Genomic DNA, 23150 nt, shown 5'->3' with positions numbered 1-23150 from the left:
TCTCAATGAACATTGTGCTGTGCTTGCTGCTGCGAAATTCATCACAGGTGAGATGTCTGGGATGTGCTGTCTGTGATGTGACGCTGCGTATACAGGATTTTGTATCTGAATCCAAAATCTGCATCTGCTTAGTTGTGTGTGCGCACATGTGTGTTTGTGCATATATATATGTATATGTATTAAAAGGTTTCAAAGCTTTAAGCCAGTAATGCAAGGAAACCAAAATCACAGGGCATGATTTGCTCTGTGGTTTGGAGAGAACCACATCTTCTGAGAACTCCCGCCGTCGGCATACCAAGCCCAGGCATTTCAAACAAGACACAATTTGCTGAGAAATGTGGTGAAAAAAGACACTTTCACATGATTGATGTTTACGGTTTGTCTAAGTTTGCATTGAGAGATAGGCTGTTCCTTTGTACCATCTCAGTGGCCCTCGGTGTGGCAGAAGTGATTTGATCGCTTTACCCAGGATATATACCTCTCTGTTGAATCCAGTTCTGGTCTATTCACACCTTTTTGTGAATATGCCTCCTATTGCAGGTTGTTTTTATCCTGCCCTGGTCATAAATTGCGAACATTTTCAATTTGGATTCCTGTGAGAATACTGGGATTTGCCCCATTCACAAGCTTAGGACTAACCTGAAGTTCATGGTCCCTCCAGGCCGATTTGTTGATGTCCCAGAGGAGTACTGGGACTGAGAGATCACTTGCTGGGAGAGAGAAGAATTCAGTCCTTTGGCTCTGGGACTTGCCAGGAGGGTTACCGTGCCTACTGGTTGTGCTTTCTGTGACAGGGGCGTTTGGCTGCTGGGAGCTGGGCTGAGATCTCCAAATATAATGTCATTATCAAATCAGGTAACCCACAAGAAAATCTCTTCTCTTACTTCTGTTACACCCCTTCTGAGTCTTTAACAGCTAAATTTTTAAAAGATTATTGTAATGCTATAATCTGCTAGCCCTGGCCTTGTGTAAACAACATGACTAACAGCAGCACACAAACCCACTGTCAAAGTCAATTAATTTGGGAATCCGGGTAAGAAAATAAGCAACTTGGCAGTGCTGTGTTTCAGGAGGATTAACGACATGCACAAACCTGAAACAGCATCCAAAATCATTAATTGATGCTGGATTTTCCAGGTATCTCAATAAAGTCTGGATTAGGTTCAAGTATTCCTCGAGCATCCACGTATTAAATAGTGGAAAGTTTTTAGTGTTGTACAGCCACAGGGTAAGGAGTTTGATTACTTCAGTGTTTTAATTTAAACTAAACAGGTGGTAGACTGTGATATTTGACCAGAATCATGAAAATGATAAGGTAATCTGCCAGAATAAGTATTGCCAACATATTTCTCATATCACTGATGGAGTGTTTAGACTTTGTGCAATCAATGTTCTGTATCTCTCAGGCAGGAACCCTCCTCCCATAGCTGCAGCCACCCCTCAAGAGACCGAAATTGCAGTTGTGCATGGTCATGGTCTCTCTCCATCATTCATTCGGAAGCCCCTTTGGTAGCATCAAGACTTTGCTTTGGTTTAGGAAAAATGGAGTCCTGTACAAGATGGTCAGAGCTGAGAAGTGAGACAAAACAGAGGGTGTAGCTCCTGGCGTAGTGAGGAAGGGACCTGTGAATGAACTTTAGGAGACTTGAGAAATTAAAAAGCAGAAAAATTTGGCTTGACCGCAAGAAGTGGTTTGGGAACTAATTACAGATGAGAAAAATTGGAGGAGCAGTCTGTAAATACTAGGTACAAAACTAAGGAGAAGACTGTGGGACAGTCTGCCACTTCTGTTTCCCAGTGTCATGTTTGCCTCGAAGCTTTCAAGCAGAAACAGTGTTTTCCTTTACTTGTAAATATATCTGTGCAAAATATTTCGAGTGTGTCTGGATGCTATCAGAGCTGACTAATGTTAATGAACCCGCTAGCCAAATGTAGCCCTGTAATGAGTACGTGCTCGTTTGAACTCAGCAGAATCTGTGCACTCGGGCTTACTTTGGCAGACACTTGCTCTTATCACCTGCTGAGCTTGATATTACTGCAGGCCTTTGGCCTGAAGAACAAGAAATGAGGAACAGCGATGAAAAACCTTTGCGCAGCTGTGTGGTTTGCAGCTACCAGGCAAACAGTTGGTCCACTGGAACTTCATCTGGATGTCCTGTGCGGAGCGTGTTTATTTGGACTGCCTTGCCTTTCACAGAAAACCTATATCCGCTTCTAAGCTAACTAGTTTCTTAAAGTATAGCAGTTGCCGCGACTTTGAAACATAATCTCTGTAGATTTGCAGTAGCATTACATAAAATGCCTAGCTTCTTGTTTGCTGAGCTAATTAAAAAATCATCAGTGGTTTATCCTTCCATGAGGCTTCAGCGGCTGCAAAAGCAGTTAAGACTGAACAGGCTGACTTTGCCCTGCTCCTGTTGATTTCTTATTGTACAGGCTATTAACTTTTAGAGACTGGGGGGGTTTTGTGGCGAAGCCATTACGGGGTCGTGAAGACTGCAGACATCTGTACTTCTGGGTGCAATTATGACGAAGGCTTGCTAAGTCAGTTCTGCTGTTTAGAAGTGGCTCTTTTGCACCGACCATTTCTTTAGTCCTGACTGTGCTTAGGAAAGTGCATAAGGATTGCTGCATACTTTAAAGATTCAGGAGATTGACTTCATCAGCCCTTTGGATTTGGTGTCCATTATTAAGCTGCCAGCATGAGGCTCGCTGTGATGGGATGTTCAGAAGCCCCTGGAATTTGGCATAATTCTGCATCTGTTGAAATCGTGGGGAATCTAGTGCAAGAGCATGCTTAAGGTACTGATGGAACAATTTGAAGATCCCCCAAAAAGTAGCAATGAAAATTAATTTGGTCCTATTGTTAAGTTTGGATGTAATTTTTCTTAATATTAGAATCCAGGAGATCCTGATGAACCTTGGATTCAGGAAGCTTTCCTATAGTAAATAAGTTGTAACTATGGCCAAATCACTACATTAACTCATTCCGGCAATGAAGGGATTAAAAATAAACCTCTGATGTAAACCTTTTGTGCAGACTAATTGCCTATATAATTGCTTTTATTAGCTAGCGTGTGGACAGCCCTGATCTGGAGTCCCACGAGGGCAGGACAAGGACAGACATGCCTGTGTTGTGTCACCGTTGTGTCTGAAACCCAACGTGGAGCCATGAAAAGGGAGTTCAGTCTTCACCTCCGAGAGACTTTACCCTCTCTTGAGACTGCTAATAAACACAAATTAGCTGGAGGGTCTTGGATTGGTTTTGGTCTCTTGAGGATGCTGTGCCTGCATGCGCTGGAGATGGAGGGATCTGGGTCAAGATCCTGCCTCCCGGCGCTTCCCTTGGTGCTACCGACTGAGACCTCAGCTAAGCCCAGTTCTCCGCATGCACACTGATCAGCTCTTCCAAGCGCTGTCTGAGTGACTTCAAGGAAAATTTAAAAACCTCAGCCTTTTAGCAGAAGAAATTAAGATTTAAATCTACCTTCTGAAATGTACAGGCTTTAAGCCTGTCTGAGATCAGGCTTGTGTGGGTTTAGGCCAGGGTGTAAGTTCCTCTTGAACAATCAATGTAGCTCAGTACTGACTTGGCCAAAGCATCCAGCTCTGGCATCAGTTAAATATTTACATTCCCTCCTTTTTATATAAATTGTGCTCTATTAGCATACGTTTCACAGTGTATCCTTGTGTTTCAGCCTCTTTATAAATTTGGCAGTTTGTACATTAATCAACATCAACCCATGTAAAGTCCTAGGCAGGAGGTTGAAGCCGTCAAACATGCAACATTTACTGTTTCATCATAAGCAGCCAATAAGTCATGTTGCAATGTATGCCTTGTACCAAGAGGATATGGTATAAAATGGAGCGTGTTTACACTAGGGAGACTTCTGTGTATTTAAGAAGTAATTGTTTCAGGACCGTTCATTAATTCATGAGCTGACATGGCTACATTTTTCGTCACTGCAACAAAAATAATTATCGAGCTCAAGAAATAATAATGAATTTGCCCATGGCAGACTTCTACCGTAATTTTCTTCACAAGTTATAAGGGTTTAATTGTAGATTGCTTGTAGCCTTACCCATTTCAATCATTTCTGGCCCTCAAGTGCTGAGGTGCAAGGAGTTACGGTGTGCTGCGATTTATGGTGGATGTAAATGATTTCTTGTTTGCCCTCCCTGTACTTGGCTGCGTTTGCCTTCTTTAAAGCTTTCGGGAGTGGATTTAGTGCAGTGGCACTGATGGAAGCCAGGGACAAGCGAGCAGGTGCAATGCAAAGCCCCGTCCAGGCACTTCATCCTTCGTCGGCAAACACTTCGATCCCAACCATGCACTTGTGGGCACTGTTCAGTCTGCTGTTTTGTGAGATACATAAATGAGAACCTGTGTGGATGTTGTGTCAGTAGAGGGACAGGCCCCCAGAACTGCTTATGCATGGCATTGATGCCTTCAGGAAAGCAAGCTTCCATGATCAGTGCGGGCTATGGATCACTCAGAGTTGCAGGGACATCTAGGCTTAGCAAGAGAGCCTCTTCTCTTTGCTTGGAGGGATCTTGGCACTCTTCAGACTCAGGACCTTTTGGGAGGTTTGTTACGGAAACCTTCATCTCAGGCAACCCAGATGTTGCTATCACAATGTTGCCCGCAGAATGCCCCTGACGGAGAACTTCGCCTCCTTCTGTTCCTGCCTGGACCCTTCCACACCATTCTGGGTGTTGAAATGTCTTCACCTAACAGTGCCCCATGAGATCTTTCTCTGTTTCCCTACCCTCTTGATATTGTGATGGTTTTTTGTGACTCCTCGGTTTCTTGTCACATCCTCTTGACCCAGACTAGCCATCCAGTAGTTTCTTGCCGCTGCTGTTAGTTTTTTGCTTTCTTCTGTTGCAGTCATCCAGTTCCCTTTGTGTGCTTCCCACTTCCACTTCCTCTTCTGTCTTTCTGCCAGCCTGAGGTGCTCAGAAGAGAATAGCTTAGGGCGTGGAAAAAAATCCAGTATTATTTCAGGTAGGTTTGAAGAGATGGGAAATTTGCATTTATTATGCAAATTCCCAACCTTTGTAGGTTTGCATGACAAACGGCTCTGCTGTGCTGCCTTCCAGGGTCATTATTACTGAAGAACAATCGAACTCTCTGGTCTGTCCAATAAAACCTGCCTTTATGGGCAAGAAAACCATGTGTTCCTCCAGCATCTTGTTTCCACATCCCTTGTGTTTCAGAGTGAGCAGAGTACAAGTAATTCTTCCTAGAAAAACGTAGAGGTCCGGTGGGTTTGCGCAGTGCAGGATCACGTTTGCTCCCCCTGAGCGGTGCCGTCCCCAGGAACGCCGAGCAGAGCGTTTTCTGCGCTAGGCTTACGCGCCTGAGGTTCACGTCCGGTTGATGTGCATTGAAGTGCCATCGTAGCCACAGTTCTGCAGTTCATAAGCACAAAGACTTGACTGTGAGCTATGAAATGCTGGCGTTCAGCCAACTGGCCATTTCTTTTCTTCATTCCCTGTCATTAAAGCTGTGGGTTGCTCCAGGGTGCAGTGTTTTGCTCTTCTTAAGTGGAACTGTTAACGACCCAATTTAGAGCAATGTAAAGTGCACCCAGATTCCACAGTGACTTCTAAATCCATATAACATTAATGATAATCTGTAATTAATAGCTGCAATCAAAAGGAATTGTAGTTGAGTAATTAGAAATTTAGGATTAAAGTATTAGCATATTAAAAAGACCTTTTAAAAACCTCTTCTTCCAAGAGATGGCTCTGATCCCATGGAAGAAAGCAATTTTTAACTGACACGACCGTAGCCAAAGACCAAGTTACTAAAAATACTGCAGTCAGCCTGACTTGTGTAGGTCGTTAGACTACTACCCAAACATTTAAAGGTATTTTAAGAGTTTGCAGGCATTCAGTACATAGTGATCACGTAATTTTCTGATGATATTGCCTATTGATATTCCAGAACAAATCTTAAGAACGATGTTTGAGAATAAGCTTTAATCTCCCCTGTAGGCCTTTTGAGGTGGGTATTAGGGGTATCCTCTGAGTACAGGAAAGCCCAGCGACTGCCCACCTTTGAGCCAAAAGCTTTCCTGGTGTATCCGCATCGAAGAGAGGAGATCTGCAAGAAAAGGTAAGGCAGCGGTGTCAGGTGCAGGCAGAGGTCTTGGCTTCCTGCCCTGTAATCAGAAATGGGGCACTGGGATTCTTTCTGATGAGGCATCATAAATGGGCTAATCCTTCAAGTTATCTCTAGCCTTCGGGAGCTTGAGGCATTTAGAAGGACACCCAGGCAGAGAGGTTAGTCATTGCGTACGTGCTGAGGAAAGTGCCAGTAGCAGTGATGAGGTGCTCTGATAGATGGAATAGGCTGCGGTATAATGAAGTTCCTAACAATTTCCAGTCCTGCACTAAATTAAATCATCCTGCTGTACGTCTCACTTTTGAAGCTGAAAATTAATGTGTTGTGTATTTGAAATGCACAGAGCTTACATTGTTCATTGGTGTTGAAAATTTCCCTATCTATGCCAATTATTAACCTACCTTAGGCTATCAATAATGACACACTACAGATAAATAACAGATAGATGCTCTTGAGAGTTTTACATTGTAAGAGCGTGAACAAAATGAACCATTTGAAAGTTAGTAGCATCATGCAATATTACCTCTGTCCCTCCCTTCATGGAGCAACCCGAAGAGCTCCAGCGGGTCCTTTGCCAGCAGAAAGTGCATTTTCTGATGCAGCGATGACAATTGTGAACTCTGCTAGAATCATCCGGTAAACTCCGTTTCTCAGATCTGCCTATGCAAGGTTTTGGCAGAGCAAGCTTTGCCTTTGCTTTTTCAACCGTAGAGTAACCAGGTGGAATAAAGGCAACTGCTTAGTGTTAAGCATTTGAAGGAGAAGTGCTATCATGCAGCATTTCATCTTGCTTACCCGATAGATCCTTAGTTAAGATCTATTCTCCAGCAGTTTTTATTGCATGTAATTTGTAGGCTCTTCTCTTTCAAAATATTTAAAATGACAGTACAAAGGCCAGCAGCTTCACTTGAACGTGGAAGGTTGAGTCTCTTTGCGGGAGTATATTTTTAACACGGACTGTTTACTATAGACTATATGTACACCGTATCTTTTACACATCATTATGTACTGAAATTGCTGTATTTGTAACTAATCAATGGAAGGTTTGTCATTCACCTGTGGTATTGCATACTGTTAAAGGCAGTATATTCTCCTTGAGAGACACCTGCCTTACCTGAAGAGCAGAAATGCTCTCAACAATTTCCCGTCTTCATGCAGTTTTGCCTCATTCAACTGATTAAAGTGTTTATGATTCCCACCTCCTTTTGAAACCCAAGAATTGTATAATGCAGACATTTCTACTGACACGCGGAGATACTGATGTCATGAAAACAAAATCCTTTCACGCATTAAAGATAGAAGCAAAATTTGAGGTCTGTGTTACGGAAATTTCAGGATGGTGCCAATTTTTAAACAGACAAGAAAATTAGTTAATAATAGGTGGTATCCATTACAGTCTGCAGAAGGTATGTCTAGATTTCCTTCAGCACCTCCAGGGTGGGCTGTGGATGGGCTGGTAAGTGGCTGATTGCAAAACGTAATATCTCGGGAGATCAGATGAAGACGTGTGGGGAACTTACAAAGGATCAGTGAAACAGAAAACACAGAAGACCGAAAAGGAAGATGAGGGAGATACGACTGAGAAGAAAAACAGCCATGAGGCATATCTGTGGGCAGATCCTGGAAGAGATCCGTCAGGTAGGAACCAGACAGAGAGAAAGATGAAGCGTCGGTCTGGAATGTGCAGAAAAGCAAAAAATACTGAGCACTTAGTATAATTAGGTTTTGCTCTAAGTCTGTATAGCTTTATCTGTGATTCCCATTTTCCTAATATTATATCCAAGGAGAGTCTATTTTCTGAAGATTTTTATTCACCTCTTTAAGGGGCATTGATGTTTCTAGCAGATCTGCTGCTGTAAAATGTTTATCAGTGATTTGACCAAAATAGTTATGCCCAAATCTCCTGTTAAGTTATCCTGTCTTGACCCTCCTGATAGCGTGGGATAGCTCCCTGTCTGTGTCTGTAGTAATGTCTTGCCCAATCTTGCTTTTAGTGTTTCATGAAATTAGGATTTTATCACTTCCTTAGGCAAATTCACTTGGGGTGGGCTTCCTACATAGCGTCAGAAAGAGATTCGCAAATGGAAAACTACTTTTTTTTTTTTTTTTATTTAAACATCCATATTGTGTAGTTTATTTTATTACTCAGTTTTCTGACTCCTCAGTAACTCTAAATACCTCCTTGCTCTTTTTGCTATTTTGGGGATTCTGCAGTGAGGTCTGAATTGCATGCATTGCAGTCACATTCATATTTGTATCAGAAAAAATTACTTACTCCCAATTATATATATATAATTATACAATTAGAGTATAGAATGACCTTCTGGTGTGATACAAAATAAGACAGAGGATGCCCAATAAGAAGATACTTTGGATTTTTTGTTTGCATGTTTTAACTAGACAGATCTTCCACCTTAAAAAGATGTGTTCCTGCAAGACCTGGGATTTTCATCTCTGCACCCGAAAAGAAAGCCTGTCCCAGGCAACACGTCTGCTGGATGTGTACATTCCTATGCTTAGCAGCCGTACGGACCTCATGCATTGCTTGTAGCGCCTTGCAAGCAGAATATCCACATTCTTAGATTTATTTTGCTGTCTGCCTTGTTTCTATGTAGCAGATTTATTCCCCATTAAAATCTTCAATCATTTCTGGGTTTGGTGTCATCTTAGTTATCTGCCACCTTCCTGTTTTGACTTACATTCTTTTTACTTCGCGTTACAAATGCATCGCACAGAGGTATTAACTAGCCAGGACATGGGGCCCAGATCTTCTCCTTTTCGGTTCTGTGGCCAGGGGACGAGGCTGCCCCATCCGTTTGATGGGTCTGTGACCATAACAGTACTGATGCTGGAGCACTGAGTAATGGGTGCTTCTGGTGAGAGACTGAGACAGTAGTGGGTGCCTGTGATAAGAACTGACTCTGTAGTTTTTCTTCAGAGGCAGATGATTGTAAACCTTATTGAAGTTTATTTAATCACAAAGGCTTTAAAAGGACCGACTTGTGTGAGATTCACTCTACACGTATGCATTATGGTAATAAAATCAGATATTAACCAACTTCTCTGTGGGGAGTGTGTTTGAATACACTTGACTTGGCTTTTCACAGGGGTTTTAATTGACTGTTGTGATTTCTTATTGACTTAAGACCGACATTTCTTAATAGTGGTAGAGATTTGAACAGATACTTATCTTTCCAGTATTAAGGATAAGATTTGTCATTCATCTGGAATGATTTAATCTATAAATAAAATCTTAATGGGATAATGGTTCTCTCTGCTGATCACATTTCTCAGGCTGACTTTTTTCCAAAACGTATCTTATTGTTCAAATAGTTAAAGTAGGGCATAAGAGGACATTTTTAACAATTAATTATTAATTTTTAAACTCCTCATTTGAAATCTAGTTGCAATATTAAGCAGATTTTTTTTTTTTTCTTTTTTAATGGTGACAGCAAATGGGCAAGCCTGTTCCAGTGCCCCAAACGTGAGTCTCTGTGTGTAAATCCCGTATATGGGATTTACAGAAGAAAGGGAGCAATTGGTTAGTGGGAGTTTAAAGGTCAGGTGTGTGAGTGAAGTGAGCGGATGGGCCATTGAGGAGTGGAGTGATGGATGCTGAGAGCTGCTCCCTGATCTCCTCCAGGTCATGGGTAGAATAGCTGTGATGTCTTGCATTGGCTGTAACCTTCTTGGGGCTCCAGCTCTTTGACCCACTAGCACATGGTGGGTCCCAAAAGGGGAAGAAGGTCGTACTCGTTCCCAGTCTGTTCTTTTAAAGCCGTTTTCCTCCTGGAGGCAGAGTTACTGAGCGAGGCGGATCAGGCAGGAGGAGGTTCCAGGGGAGGAACACGTTTGCTCAGACGAGGCTTTGATCCTTCTCCCATCCATGATTCATCTCTCTCCACGGGCTGGCTGGGAGCTCACGTTCTGACAGAGCACACTTCGTATTTGACCTGAAGGTTATAATGTAATTTTTCCAAGGAAAGGTATCACTGCTCTCACTTTCATCCACAGCAATCCTAAGTCATCACAGTTAGAAGTTAAATTCATGCATGTCTTGTGGACTTCTTTTCTGGGATACCTCTGTTTTCTGCATTAACTTTGATTCGGTGGTATGTTCCCATGCTGTGTAGCTGCTCTGCATGTTCCTTTCAATCAAATAAAATGTTTACTAAGGGCACAGTAATGCTTTCTCTTAAATTGGAGCTTTAATTCAGGAATATCAGAAAATTATCAGTTACCAGCCTGCAGAACTATCTCACAAATAGTATAGTTTGGTCTTCTAATGTGGTTTCTTCTGTAGATCAGATGATGGATGTCTGCTCAGTGAGCTTCACGGTCAGGTTTTCAAAGCCTGTTCAAGAAAACATTAATATGAACACTCTGGAGTTTTAAATAGCAAAATATTGTATTTGGTCATAACATTGTTGGTACTTTTTCTTTCATTTTGGTTAATATGTGTTAGCTGTTTGCAGAATATGGTTCATTTGTGGGCTCTTAATACTAGAATATTTCCAGGTGAATGAAAGTAACATTACCTACAGAAAATACATTATCAAGTGCAAAACTTGAATGTGTGAGCAGTGTGAGTGACATAACCCATTGCTCGTGGGTTTGAGAGGTGCCCCGTGGACATAGGAGATGAATGTGTTTGGTCTCAACGGGAGGTGTGAGAGGCAGCAGCACCTCAGATCCCTGTCTCGGAGGGGTTTTGTCACAGGAACTGCCCCATTTTTGGGGTAGGAGGGATGGAAGGGCAAGGCTCCAGGGAAGGCATAGGAGATCGAGCATCCCAGCCTCCAGTACCAGCCTGACACTGACCAGCTCCTGGTCAGCATTTGGCCCACTGGTTATTTGTCACCTACCCCACATCTCAGCTTTAGCCCCAGAGCAGATCCATCGACGGCAGCGTCCTGCTGCCTGGATGACTGTCATCACCATGAAGGTGATATTAGCACGGGATCCATTTTGTTTTCCTTAAACCTTGCAGGTCTTTCAGCCATGTGGTCCCTAACATTTGAGTTAGTTAAGAAACTCAACTGCTAAAAAGTAAAGAATGAAGAGAGATGGACAAAGCGAGCCAAAATCTCAGCTTGTGTAAACAGGTGTCACTGCTGACATCAGAGCGATGCCATTTTACATGGGCTCAGGATCTGTCCCCATCAGCGGGTTTCTGCCCTGCGTATCTGCGCAGGCCAGGGGCTGTGTTTGTAGGTGAGTTATAATGCCTTCAAATTCCCTGTTTACATTGGAAATACTTGACAGAGGCTTAAATAAGCACTGCTACCAGGTGGGCTTTCAAGAAAGACGGTATTTATAAAAAGTGTAGTGGCTGTGTCTGAACTTAACAGCTTCATGCATTTGTATGACTTAGTGTTTACAATTTTCTCGTGATTTTTTAATGAAACAGAATAGTGGCTAACTGGTCAAATAAACGCAGAACATCTTTGCATATCATTGTACTGCCACAGTTTTATGAGTGAAATTGCTTTGTAGTTAAAAGATGTCTGGGAACAAGCTAAAGAGATGGTGTCAAAATAAAAATAATACACTTCAAAATATTCCCGTTCTCACTGGGGATCCTGCTGACACTCAGCATCCCAACTCTGCCCTTGCTGTGCACGAAGAGTAAGAGAGCTGGTGAAGGGCCTGGAGAACAAGCCTTACGAGGAGCGGCTGAGGGAGCTGGGGGTGTTCTGCCTGGAGAAGAGGAGGCTGAGGGGAGACCTGATCGCTCTCTGCAGCTACCTGAAAGGAGGAGGTACCAGGTGGGGGTCGGTCTCTTCTCCCCGGTATCTAGCGATAGGACAAGAGGAAGTGGTCTCAAGATGGACCAGTGGAGGTTCAGGCTCGACATTAGGAAGAACTTCTTCACTGTCAGAGTCGTTAGGCATTGGAACGGGCTCCCCAGGGAGGTGGTGGAGTCACCGTCCCTGGAGGTGTTCAAAAAACGTTTAGATGTGGCACTTTGAGACATGGTTTAGTGGGCATGGTGGGGTTGGGTCGAAGGTTGGACTTGATGATCTTTGAGGTCTCTTCCAACCATAAAGATTCTATGATTCTATGGGACTGAGTGAAATCACCCAGCACTGGGGGTCCAGCCAGGGTGCAGGATCAGGCCACAAGGTGTTAATTTCTACTGAGTCTTTTCAGCATCTCACTCTGATCGGGAGCTGACACATTGAGCACTGCTTGTTTTTATTTCAAACTCACTCCCCCATTCAATGCCGTAGCACTCCTGTCCAGCATCGCTTTCCTCCTCTTTGAGGTGCGGTTTCCTGGGGCCGGGTGGACAGAGGGAACTAGGAGGTGCACTGTGTTTCTGTGCCACGCGATGCGTGCGCACACCCCTTCTTCGCACCCTTCCCACCATCGCTCACTAAAGCTCGTTTATGCGTGTATTAATCCCTGGGGGTTGACTCCAAGAGGTCGCGCTCCAAAAGCAGTCATTCCCAGGTGCCTGAAGAACCTCCTAAGGCACACGTGGGTCAGCTGTTACAGGGGGACAGTAATTCCCCCCCCTCCTCCGTGTGACAGTGGGTTTACACTGCTGAACGTGGTTTTGCAAAGACCCTGAAGTTCCCTTAACACCACCATCCATACGACTTACTGTTTGTGCGTTAAAAAAAAGATAAAAATATAAGTGAAGACTAAAGTCACCATTCAACTTTTTCTTGAAAAGGAAAAAGGTATCATAGCAGTGCGAAAATGCTACTGATGTTCAGATCGATCTTTCCAGCCTGTGTTTACGTGAGTCGTAGGAGGATTTTTCCTACAAGTAGCCCTGTTAACTTCAGTGCATAAACTGTGTCTCTTCTTGTGCACATGGGTTTGCAGGATTAAAATTGCTCGTAAATGTTAACACATAACTCGTTCAGCAACCTCATAGCGTTTGTGTTTTTCTTAGCTGTAACGCTGCAGAGTCATTCTACCTCTATAAAACTCGTGGAGAGATTTTAAGGTGGGCCAAATACATCTCAAAGATCGGTTGCTTAATTAACACAAGGCCTTACAGTGACAGCATTGCAAAACAAACTCCAGAGCTGGCCCTGTGCCTCTTTCCACTTCGCAGTTCTGCTACCCATATGTCTCAGCCTGCCAACACGGAGCATCAAGTGCATTTTAATAGCTGCTGTTCTTCAAATAATGTCATTACTGTGACAGTGACTTTATAAATGCCTCTTACTGTCCTGATGATACAGAATTGATGTATTAACAGCATCTTTTTTTTTTTCTCTCCTATTTTTCCCTTCCAGGAGCAAATTCATCAGTTGTTTTTGATTTCATGCCTACATCATCATGGAACATCTCAAGTGAATTAGATAAAGGTAAGTGGACAGAAAACAATAGAAAGATGTGAAATTGGAGTTAAAAATCTGAATTCTTCTTCTTGACTTGGCCAAACCAGCAAGCAAAGGGCTGAGGGGGCATTTGAGATAAACCTTGTTTGCCTTGTGATTGTTTGACATTTAATTCTGTGTGGTTCTGTGATTTCTGGAGAATGCTGTGTTGGTTTCTTGTACCAGTAAAACGTTCCACGTGGTAAAAATGTTTCAAGATGTGAGTTCTGTTGGTTTACGAACTGCTCGACGTTTTGTCTGGTGGATCTTGGGGTTTGAACGGAAAATTTGCAAGCATCAGGCAGTCAGTTTGCATCGATGTGTTTTATTATGAAATTTTGAGTCTTTAAATTAATAGAAGGGGAAAATACATTTGCAGGTGGTAATTATGTGTGATTTGGAGCTCTCCGAAGGGTATATATTGTAAAAAAAGGGATGCAATTCTCATTCCCCTTCATTTTGTAAAGTATGCACCACCAATTATTTAAGCCAAATTGCTTAGCTTCCTCTAGCCCTTATTGCAAGGCAGTGGCCTGCAGCTCCGGAGTCAGTCTGGTCTTTGAAATGCTTCTAACGTAACGTTTACAGTGGAGAATGCTGTAAGCCACACTAACCGTGCAATTTGTCAACCCGTCTTTTCATTTGCTTATGACTTTCCCAATCATTAACTATTTAGTCCAAAATTTCCCATAGTGGAGTTCTACCACAGATGGTTTTCCCAAATGTTTTTGTCTGTATTTTGTTAATGTTTTTTTATGAACATGTGTTCATAACGTTTTATGTCTATGCATAAATATGTTTTCTGTGCTTAAGTATGAAGAGAATATGTAGTTCTGAGTGCTTTAAGGCAAAGTTGACTTTTTCACATCTGCCTTCCCACCAGGGAAGGAGCAGGACTTTCTGGTGATCTGGGACACATTGGAGAAGACGAAAGTCAACGGGCTTGTGCTTGCTGGTGGGAAAGGGAGAAAAGCATGTAGTCATTAAGCAGAGAATTCCCAGTTCACAGCAAATTGCTGAAAGAAGGCGTTGACAGAATGGATGTCTTACCCACTGCAGTGATTCATCCAGGTGCCCATGGCAGGTCCGCAGGTCTGGGCTGTGCTCGGGGAACGTCCCGAAGCTACAGAGAAGTGAGGGCGGTGGCTCCCGAAGCAGGGTGCCTGCGTGTTTTTTACTTATTTGGCAGCTTTGTTTGGTTTTTCAAAAAGTAAGAAATAAGTAAGTGGTGTAGAAAATGTAAATTAAGGCCATAAAGCCAAACGCTCAAAAGTTAGGAAATGCCAGAGAAGGCAATCGGACGGTCCTTATTCAGGCCTCTTACGATATCCTTGGCAGGCAACCTTTAGTAGCCTACAGGATAGATTTTTCTCTAGGAACCCACCCTGTGATCACAGGAGAAGACAGGATCACACTTTGTTGAAGTGGTGGAAATGTTTTTTGCAGGTGATCATCGGGGTAGATTCTTTGTTCTCCACTGTGAGCCCAAGGGTTCAATTGGTAAAGTGCCCGTAGATTGCTATATATTGCAGGGAAAGCTGTGTGCCTCCAATCAAAACCTAGATGGAGGGGAAAGTGAAGATAATGTAATTTTACAGTAATTTGTGTCTGATCTGTGCTGAAATATAACCCCCGGTAGCTTCTTTGTTGTTATTCCTAATGGAAGGTTTTGTGTAGGCTGTTTTTTAATGACCAGGGTGATTTTTAACCCGTATTTTGGTTCAGCTTTCTCTTAGCTGGTAGTTCAAGTGCTCCTTATTTTCAGTAGCATGTGCCCCAAGCGGGCACTCTCCAAAACCTTAGTTTGATTGATGTAGCTAGGAAACAGAGAAAGGTGCCCAGTGGCAGCATGGATTGCCTGCCTCCTTTGGCATCTACTTTCTTCAAAATAGTCCCCACGCGGGGTTGTATCAGCCAGCGTTCAGACGTCCCACCCTGGCTGTCGGTGTACCTGCTCTCTCGGAAAGCAGCAGCTCCAGAGGTAGCAGAGGTAAAACTTGGGGCGACTGCCACCGTCCTGGATGTTGAGGCATCTTGTTGCTCAAAGCAAAGCTTACGCTTTCTGTGCCAGCGCTGAGCCTGGCCTCTGTGTTAGTAATTAAACCATTTTCCGCATTACTTCCATGGCACCTGTTCCTGAGCTATATTGTCAGAAGCAGGTAAAATGAAGTTACACGCTTCTAATCCACCTGGAATGCGGCAATTACCACTCATTGGGCTGAATTCTGCATTCCCGGGGGATTACCGGCCCCTTTGCTCGAGCTGATTAGCATTTAGACTGCTGTAAGCTTACACACCTAAACAGGGATTTACATATGTGATTAAAATGCATTTGCTGCCCAAAAAGCTTAGTCAGAGGGGCGGATTCTTCCAAAGTGCCTGCAAGCAAAGTAAGGGGCACAGGTTTTGTCTTGTCTAAGAGAGAAGCAGGGGCTTTCATGTAGGAGCTCCTGGTTCTGCTAAAGGTCTTTGAAACTCCGGCTTGTCTAAAACCAAATATACTGCAGTGCATGCTGACTTGGTGAGTTGAAACCTCAGAGGAGAAAACGAGGCGTGCACTTAGTTTCCATTTCTTTTGTAAACAAGCATCTCAAGAAATCAACATCCACTTGTCTTTGCTGTAGTCAGCCATGAGGTCACGCGGACGTCCCAGTAAAACTCATTTTAAAGCCTATTAAGTTCACCACATGAAAGTGGTTTCCAGCCGAATTTCCCAATTAAATGGCTATCCGCTTTAAGTGGCTCTACCTCTACCTGCTGCCTTTTGGAAATGAACATCTCTTCCTCAAATATGTCTCCCATGTGGGAAGGAGGAACAACTCATAGACTTGCTGAACAATATTCTGCATTTTGAAATAATTTCTTAATATGGGACTTTCCCTAGCTCGGTGAGTTCTGCAGTGATTATCTTACAACTGAGCCCTATTCAGGTTTCAATTTCTATTAAATAAGCTAAATCGACAGCATTAAACAGTTGCCTGTTTATTCTTTTTAAGAGGAAATGAATTTAAAAGAGACGCAGCCACCCGTGAAGAGCTGTTGAAAGCAGCGATTGATGGAAGGGAGGAGGTGGTTTCTCACCAAAACCTTAAAAAAACAAACAAACTGTGCATAAAAAATAAAAAATAATCGCTTTTAAAATAGGGGAAATTTAGCTGTGAGCATTTCTCTCTTTTCCGACTGGTAAATCACGGCGTGCAGAGGGAATGCCACGAGGGAGAAAGAGAAATGAAAATGTGATCCAGTAAATGTTTAATTATATAAGGAGAAATAAGTGAACGCCAGGGAAAAAGGGAGCTCTGGCAGTAGGAAAAGGCCCATCTCAGGGGGTCAGCGGCAGGATGCGAAGCCTTTCACCCCCAGGTTGCTAGCTGAGATTTCCCTCGGGCTGGAGGAGCCTGCAGCTGCCCGGCAGGCAGGAGATGTCCAGTGGGGACCGTAGCTCATCCCTTCGTGAGGCTCGGAGAAGTCCCCCTCCGTGTCTGCTCCTACCTGGCCCCATCGCACCGGGCTTTGTAACCGCTCCTGATGCTCACCACAGCACGGCCATTCGCTCTTGGTGGCTGAAAGCAGTTTTCTTATCTAGAAATCGTTGGACATCGGCTGCGGGAATAGGTGATATCTGAGGCAAAACAAAAAGGCCAGATGAAATGAGGACTAAGTGGAGTTCACAAGGACACTCTGCCTCGGTGCCACCTTTTAGGGTCCATGCTCCGTTCTTTAATGCAACTCTTTTTTGGGGTGTGCCAGCAGGTGAGGGAGCAAGGCAGGCAGCCCAGAGCATTTTTAAATCTTTCTTTCTTCCTGTTGTTTAAGGCACTCTGGTTTCTCATTTCTCCTTGCCTGTGCGTTGCCTCCCCTCTCTCCCCTTACACCACAGGACAAGTTCCTGCTCCGCACTCTGTTTGAGAAAGCTTCCGATTTACCATGAGCTCTTTTTTTCCTTGATCCTTATTTAAAAAGGTGAAGAGCCCTTCATTCAGTTGCTTCTCTTCCACAAAAACAATTGTGGAAGGGTAGGCTTTCCCTTCCGACAGATGTCGGTTTATTTACAAAGAAATAGATAGGACTGAATTTGAATGAGAGCCTATTTACATCTGGTACAGTAGAGGAATTGTTTGGGAACTCTTCATCCTTCCGCAAAGATAATATTGGAGTCTTTGCCAAGAAAGAGTCAGCTTTGAAATATTATTTTCTTTTACCTGTGAGTAGGATTCAGCTTCAGTGGAGTTGACTCTACAGGACTGATAAAAGGAGGATGCCATCGCTGCAGCTTCCCCTGATCGGGTCCTCCCGGTCCACCCATGCCCACCTGCAGCCTCAGGAGCTCTTTTCATCACAGGAGCTCATTTCATCACAGCAGCTCCCTGACCGCGCACAAGAATGTGTCCTGGCCGTAGTTGAGCCAGAGTGGAGGATACCGGTGCTGGGGTGCAGCATGTTATCTCATTGCTGCTACCTCCTCCTCCCGGGAGCTCTTCACTTGGGCCTTCACTTTCCAAAGAAAAAGTATTAGTTTGAGTTTTTGCAGATACTGCCTATTTTCCTTTCTCTTTCATGGCCTATCTGCTTTGGCAAACAAGTATAAAACATTAGAATGATTCAGGGCTTGGGAACCATTTTTGTTTCCAGACATCTACAATCCCAAGCCCGGGCTTTGAGCTCCCCACCACTCACAGCCTCTCTGTGCGGCGTAGTCCTTGCGGTCACTGCTGCGACAGCGTGTACCAGTCTCGTGGTGCTCCAGGTGCTATGTGGAAGGCGAACATTCCCCGGAGAGCTTGGCAGCAAGAGTCGGGATTTTACAAAATGCACCCCAAATCACTCAGTGGTTTAAGGTTAAGCTGGGATTTATCCTTAAGTATTCAAAGGCATATCAATACAAGGATCACCTCTAGCAAGCATCCCTCCCCTGGGATGGTCTGGGGGTCCAGAGCAGAAAATAACGGTGGAAGGCCAAAAGGGGAGATGGATGGGAGAGCTGCAGTATTTGCCCCACTACCCTGTGCGTGGGACTGTGTGTCATTAACTTCTTGGAGATCCTTGTGCAGGCAGAACATCCCCTGGCCGGGTGGGCTGGGTGACAGCTGCAGCGCAAGAAGAGGCCGTGGAGCGCAGAAGGGGCTGCAGGACATCCCGGTGGGTGGCTGCTGACGGACCCTTTGGGTCTGGGGGCTTCCTGAGGGGAGAAGCAAGCCTTGCCGTCCTTAATGACGAATCCAGGCTAAAGCTGTCACCTTGGCAAGTCTTTCCGGGCAGGGAAATGACCTGGCTATGAGTTCTTATAGGGAAAATCTTTCTGATGTCCCAGGGAGAATTTGACTCTTAGGCAAACTACATCTTAAAAAATATAAACAAAACCAAACGTGGAGAAAACCAGGTGGATTGAGGCCTCCTGACTTTGGCCCCAGTTCTTTAGAGATTTCCAGATTCTCTTTTGAAATCACTGGATGTGAATTTGATACACGTGGTGAAAGGGGAAGAATTACAGCTTTCACATTCATGCACAATTTACCTTTTTATTTTCCTTTATTATCTGGGGGATATTCGGTAAATCAAACTCCCCTGATGGGATTCTGATTCTATTTGTGGGGTCCCGTTAGTAGCGGGGCAGTAAATTACTGCTACTTTGTTTGAAAATTTTTTTAGCCACAGTACATTAGCTCCTTTTGTTTGCTTTTCCACTGACGGGGTGTACATTTTTATTTGAGAATTTGTGTTTCTTGAATGTCTCATTTATAAATAATACAGGGTGTGAAATTTGAAGGTCACAGAACACAACCTGAAAAAGAAACCACCCTGAGTAACGCCGGGCATTCATGGCAAAAATCTTTCACAAAATGCTTACTTACATTGGATTTTTCATATAGCCTCAGTGTGTGCCGTGAATATCTGGCCATTATACATAAGGTAACTGTAGATAATAACCTTTTCCTGGCTCATCCAGCTATCTTTGTTTATTTGAAAGATTGATAGATCAGAGGGTCAAGGGACGTGTTTTATTGTAAGTTTCTGTTCCAAATTTCCTGACATTTTTGGTCTGAAAAAAAATAGACCTTTAAAAGGCACAGAAAGGGCTAATAAGAACCAGATCCTAAAGTGATGCTATGTCAAAATGTCAAAAATAACAGCTTTTCTTTGACTCTACGACATTAATCTTAAGGCACATACCTTTCTATACACCCTTCCTTTAATAGCTCGAGTTTTTGTACGTGGCTCTTTACTGCAGAGCAGCTTCTAAAGTGACAACAAAATCCCTTGATGGTTTTCAGTAGTTGGGTTTATAGCTGGATGTGGACATTTGTTTACCTATTCCAAATCGCTTTTTTTGTGATAAAGTTTAGAGGCTTCCTACTTGTGCTATAAAACTGGTTCCTGAGTAAAGAAAAGCTTCATTTCCCCTTGCCAGATTATAGTGTCAAAGCTATCACCAAGACATCTGTCCTTAAACCTGAAAGTTGACTCATAAAAAGAGAGGCAGATGTGTACTCTCACATGCGTATTAAGAATTCACATTGGCATGAAGGGCAGCGAGTTGTCCAGTTCCTATCCGAAAGCAATGGGATTCAGGTGCTCAGCCCCAGATAATTTTTTGGAATTCCATGGGCATCCGTACTCCGGTTTCCCTCCACAACCCCTCCCTGCCCTATGGCCCAGGGCAATCTCTAAGCTGCTAATTATCAGAAAGCAGCAACTAATTCTGAGAATCCCAAACACAGTGAATGTCGCATGGGGACATCTGAAAAGCCATGAAGCCTTGGGCAGTGGTGAGCCTTTTTCAGTTCAGTAAATTATCCTTGGGTGGCACTAAACCCTCGAGGTAGTGTCTGGGAAGAGAAAGCCCAACACACAGCTGCAGCATATATCCCGAGTTAAGTCTTGCACATACACATCACTGAGGAAACTCATTTGAAAGTATGCTGGGCAAGCAAAGGCAGTACAATATTTCCTTTTGTCCCAAGACAGTTGACTTTGAATATTTCTGCATGACTGTCTGGACTTCTTTAACTCTGTTATTCTTCATATGGGTTGCCACATCATGGGTTGAGTGCGATATCCCTTTCCTCCCACTGCCTTTCCTCTACTTTTATTCATTTAAAATAAGTGAAATTCCAGCCGGGAGTCTTCCTTTTGCCCCTTTTAATAACAAGGGTCTGTTGCTCAGACCCACAGATCGGATCTGCCAGGAGTTCTCTTCCTTTGTGAGTTATGGGCAGATCAAGCCATCAATGGTTAATCCTTTTTCCAACTGAGAAGTATATCTTCTGGCTGTGGCCACACTTCAGTAAGACATCCTACTGGTTCCTTTTTCAGTTGAACTGGAAGAGCTTAAAACTCAAGTCGCTTGAACATAGGGAACAGCCAGCAAGCCCTTCCAGCATGTTCAGGCAGGGTGGGCTCCGAGTTGTTGACTTTCTCCAAAGAGAACAATTCCATATAGCAAGTTTCCAATGGTCCGAGCTCGATGGTCGTACCAATACATGCGAGTGCAGGGTACGTCAAGGTGTAGCATTGGACTGAGCTAATGTGGATAATCAAAAGCTTGGAATGAATGAAAATGCTTCTTTCCGGACGCATTTATATTAAATGGGACAGACTGTGTGTCAGACTCTCTGATTTACCCGATAGGCACTTTCCTTTTACACAAAGGTTACCCGCTCTTTTAAGTTACCAGTCGCTAAACGTATCTATCTTGCAGTCACCGACTGAGACACTTTTTGCATTTCTTTTTGCCAGTGTATGCTGTGACAAAGAACCGGTGAGCTGCTAAACCGTTTGGTGCAAAAAGATAAATCCAGTAAGCAGTCTTTAAGACTGGTGTCCCACCTGCTTTGTCCACCCTGGTCAGGTGGTTGCTTTATGCGCTGTAATGCAAATTTGAACTTTCAAACCCAGAATTAAACTTATCCTCCAGTCCAGGAGCTGGAAATGGTGTCCCTACAGCTGTAGGTTTCCTTGATAAAAGGTCTGGAGATGTTCCTGTCCAGAGAAGTGTGTTGTAATGGGAAGTAACTTGGTATACCTGCCTCTCTGTTGCACCTGGATTAAAGCTGTTGTCAGACTTGTGACAGCTTGAATGGAGACTTTAATTTTAGTTTTTCTTTGAATATTGCAAAAGACCAGAAGGGCATAAAGGAAAGAATAAACGAAACAACAATTCTTCTCATAAAATGAACATTTGAGGGTCTAATCCTGCCTCCCCATCGTGCGTTAAACACCCAGTGAAATCAGAAACACGTAGCGCGCACGGTGCTTGGGGAGAAAAAAAGTTTCTCTGTGGCCAGCAAAATCCTCCTCCAAGCAAAGAGGGTGTTACTGCTCTAAGATGTGTCTTTGATAATTTAAGCTAGAGTAACCATGTGGTCACAGAGGAGATTAACATTCCTTGGCCAGAGAGGACGAGCTTTTATTTTGAAAGCCACCTGGGTTCCACTTAAAAGTAGTAGAATACTTCAGGATTTATTATGACCGGGCAGGCTCCTATTTAACAATGTCAAGACGTAGCTGTGGAAATACACACGCTTTTCTTCTTTTGAGACACGCAACACGCTACGTTTCGTCCTTGCACAGCTGTTGCTATTCTGTAACATCAAACCAGCGAAACGTTTGGCCATGAAGGATACCTAATATTTCGATTTTATATGCAGTGTCTCCAATTTGTGTGCTTAGAATCATGAAGATGACTTATGATGTGTTGTGTTTGCATTGGCAACGGCTCAAAACCAGAAATATATTTCAGGCTTGGCTTTCCAGATATTATCTCAAGTCATTTAAAAGTTCATTATAGGGCACCCGCTAGTGCTGCTATAGTAAAGGGGCTGTCAGCATTTTTCAAGGGTTTATAGCTCAGCCATTAAAAAAAAAATCTCTGTGGGCTAAAACTTGGCATTCAAGGTCTAGACCCAGCAGTAAATTGTTTTTACAAATTAAAAAAAAATCAGTTTGACTATTATTAAATTATAGGTGGGCTAAATTTTATTTAGAACTTTTTCAGAGTATATTCTCATACTTCGGTGAATTAAAATGTTTCCAAAATGCTTTTATAGAGTGCTACTCTAAAATATGGACCGGCTTTTGTTATGTTCTTGAAACCCTGAGATTTAACTTAAAATATAATAACAGCGCTTATCCCAGCGTAGCACTTTTCACCTTCAAAATGCTTTATGAGCATTATCTCATTAATGTACATAACAGCCTCCCCATGATGTAAGAAGGATTATTATCCTCACTTCATAGCTGGAGAGATTGAGCCAAAAGGTTTAAGGCTGTTTTTAAAAGGACTTAGTTGCACAAATCCCATGTGAGCTTTGATTGGCTTTGGGTGTCTACTTCCCTTTGGCTCTTCTAAAAATCACAACTGAAGTGATTCACCCAAGACTACTCAGAGCCAGGATTAAAACTCAGACTTTCCAACGGCCGGTGCCACTAGACTGGTTAATTCTCAGAAGCGCAGTCATTACTTTGTACATAAGAACCATCATGTTTCTAAGAAATTATTCTTTAGGTCAGAGGGAGTCAACTCTGGGCATCTGGGGCACTCCTTGGTGGCAAGGAGGCTCTCAAATGAAATATGGTAAAACGTGGCTTGCTCTAAGACCATGGCCGTGCAACATGATGTCTTCATCACATGGGTAAGCAGCGGGTCCCTCCCGTTTCATCAGCCCTGTTTGCCTCCT

General features: G+C 43.4%; 1 protein-coding gene across 1 annotated transcript in view; it reads left to right on the top strand.

Annotated features, from left to right (window-relative positions):
* The first annotated feature begins 13391 nt into the window (after positions 1 to 13391).
* Positions 13392 to 23150, top strand: part of ROR1 (receptor tyrosine kinase-like orphan receptor 1) — a 55532-nt gene continuing 45773 nt past the window's right edge. The window contains exon 1 of the mRNA XM_009694976.1: positions 13392 to 13461. Coding sequence (XP_009693278.1) covers positions 13419 to 13461 — 43 coding nt within the window. The 5' untranslated portion in view covers positions 13392 to 13418. The remainder of the gene's footprint in view (positions 13462 to 23150) is intronic.

Source organism: Cariama cristata, unplaced genomic scaffold, assembly GCF_000690535.1.
Source record: "Cariama cristata isolate BGI_N322 unplaced genomic scaffold, ASM69053v1 scaffold72, whole genome shotgun sequence".
In the NCBI taxonomy this organism is placed as follows: Eukaryota; Metazoa; Chordata; class Aves; order Cariamiformes; family Cariamidae; genus Cariama; species Cariama cristata.
This window is presented reverse-complemented; position numbering and strand designations above follow the sequence as displayed.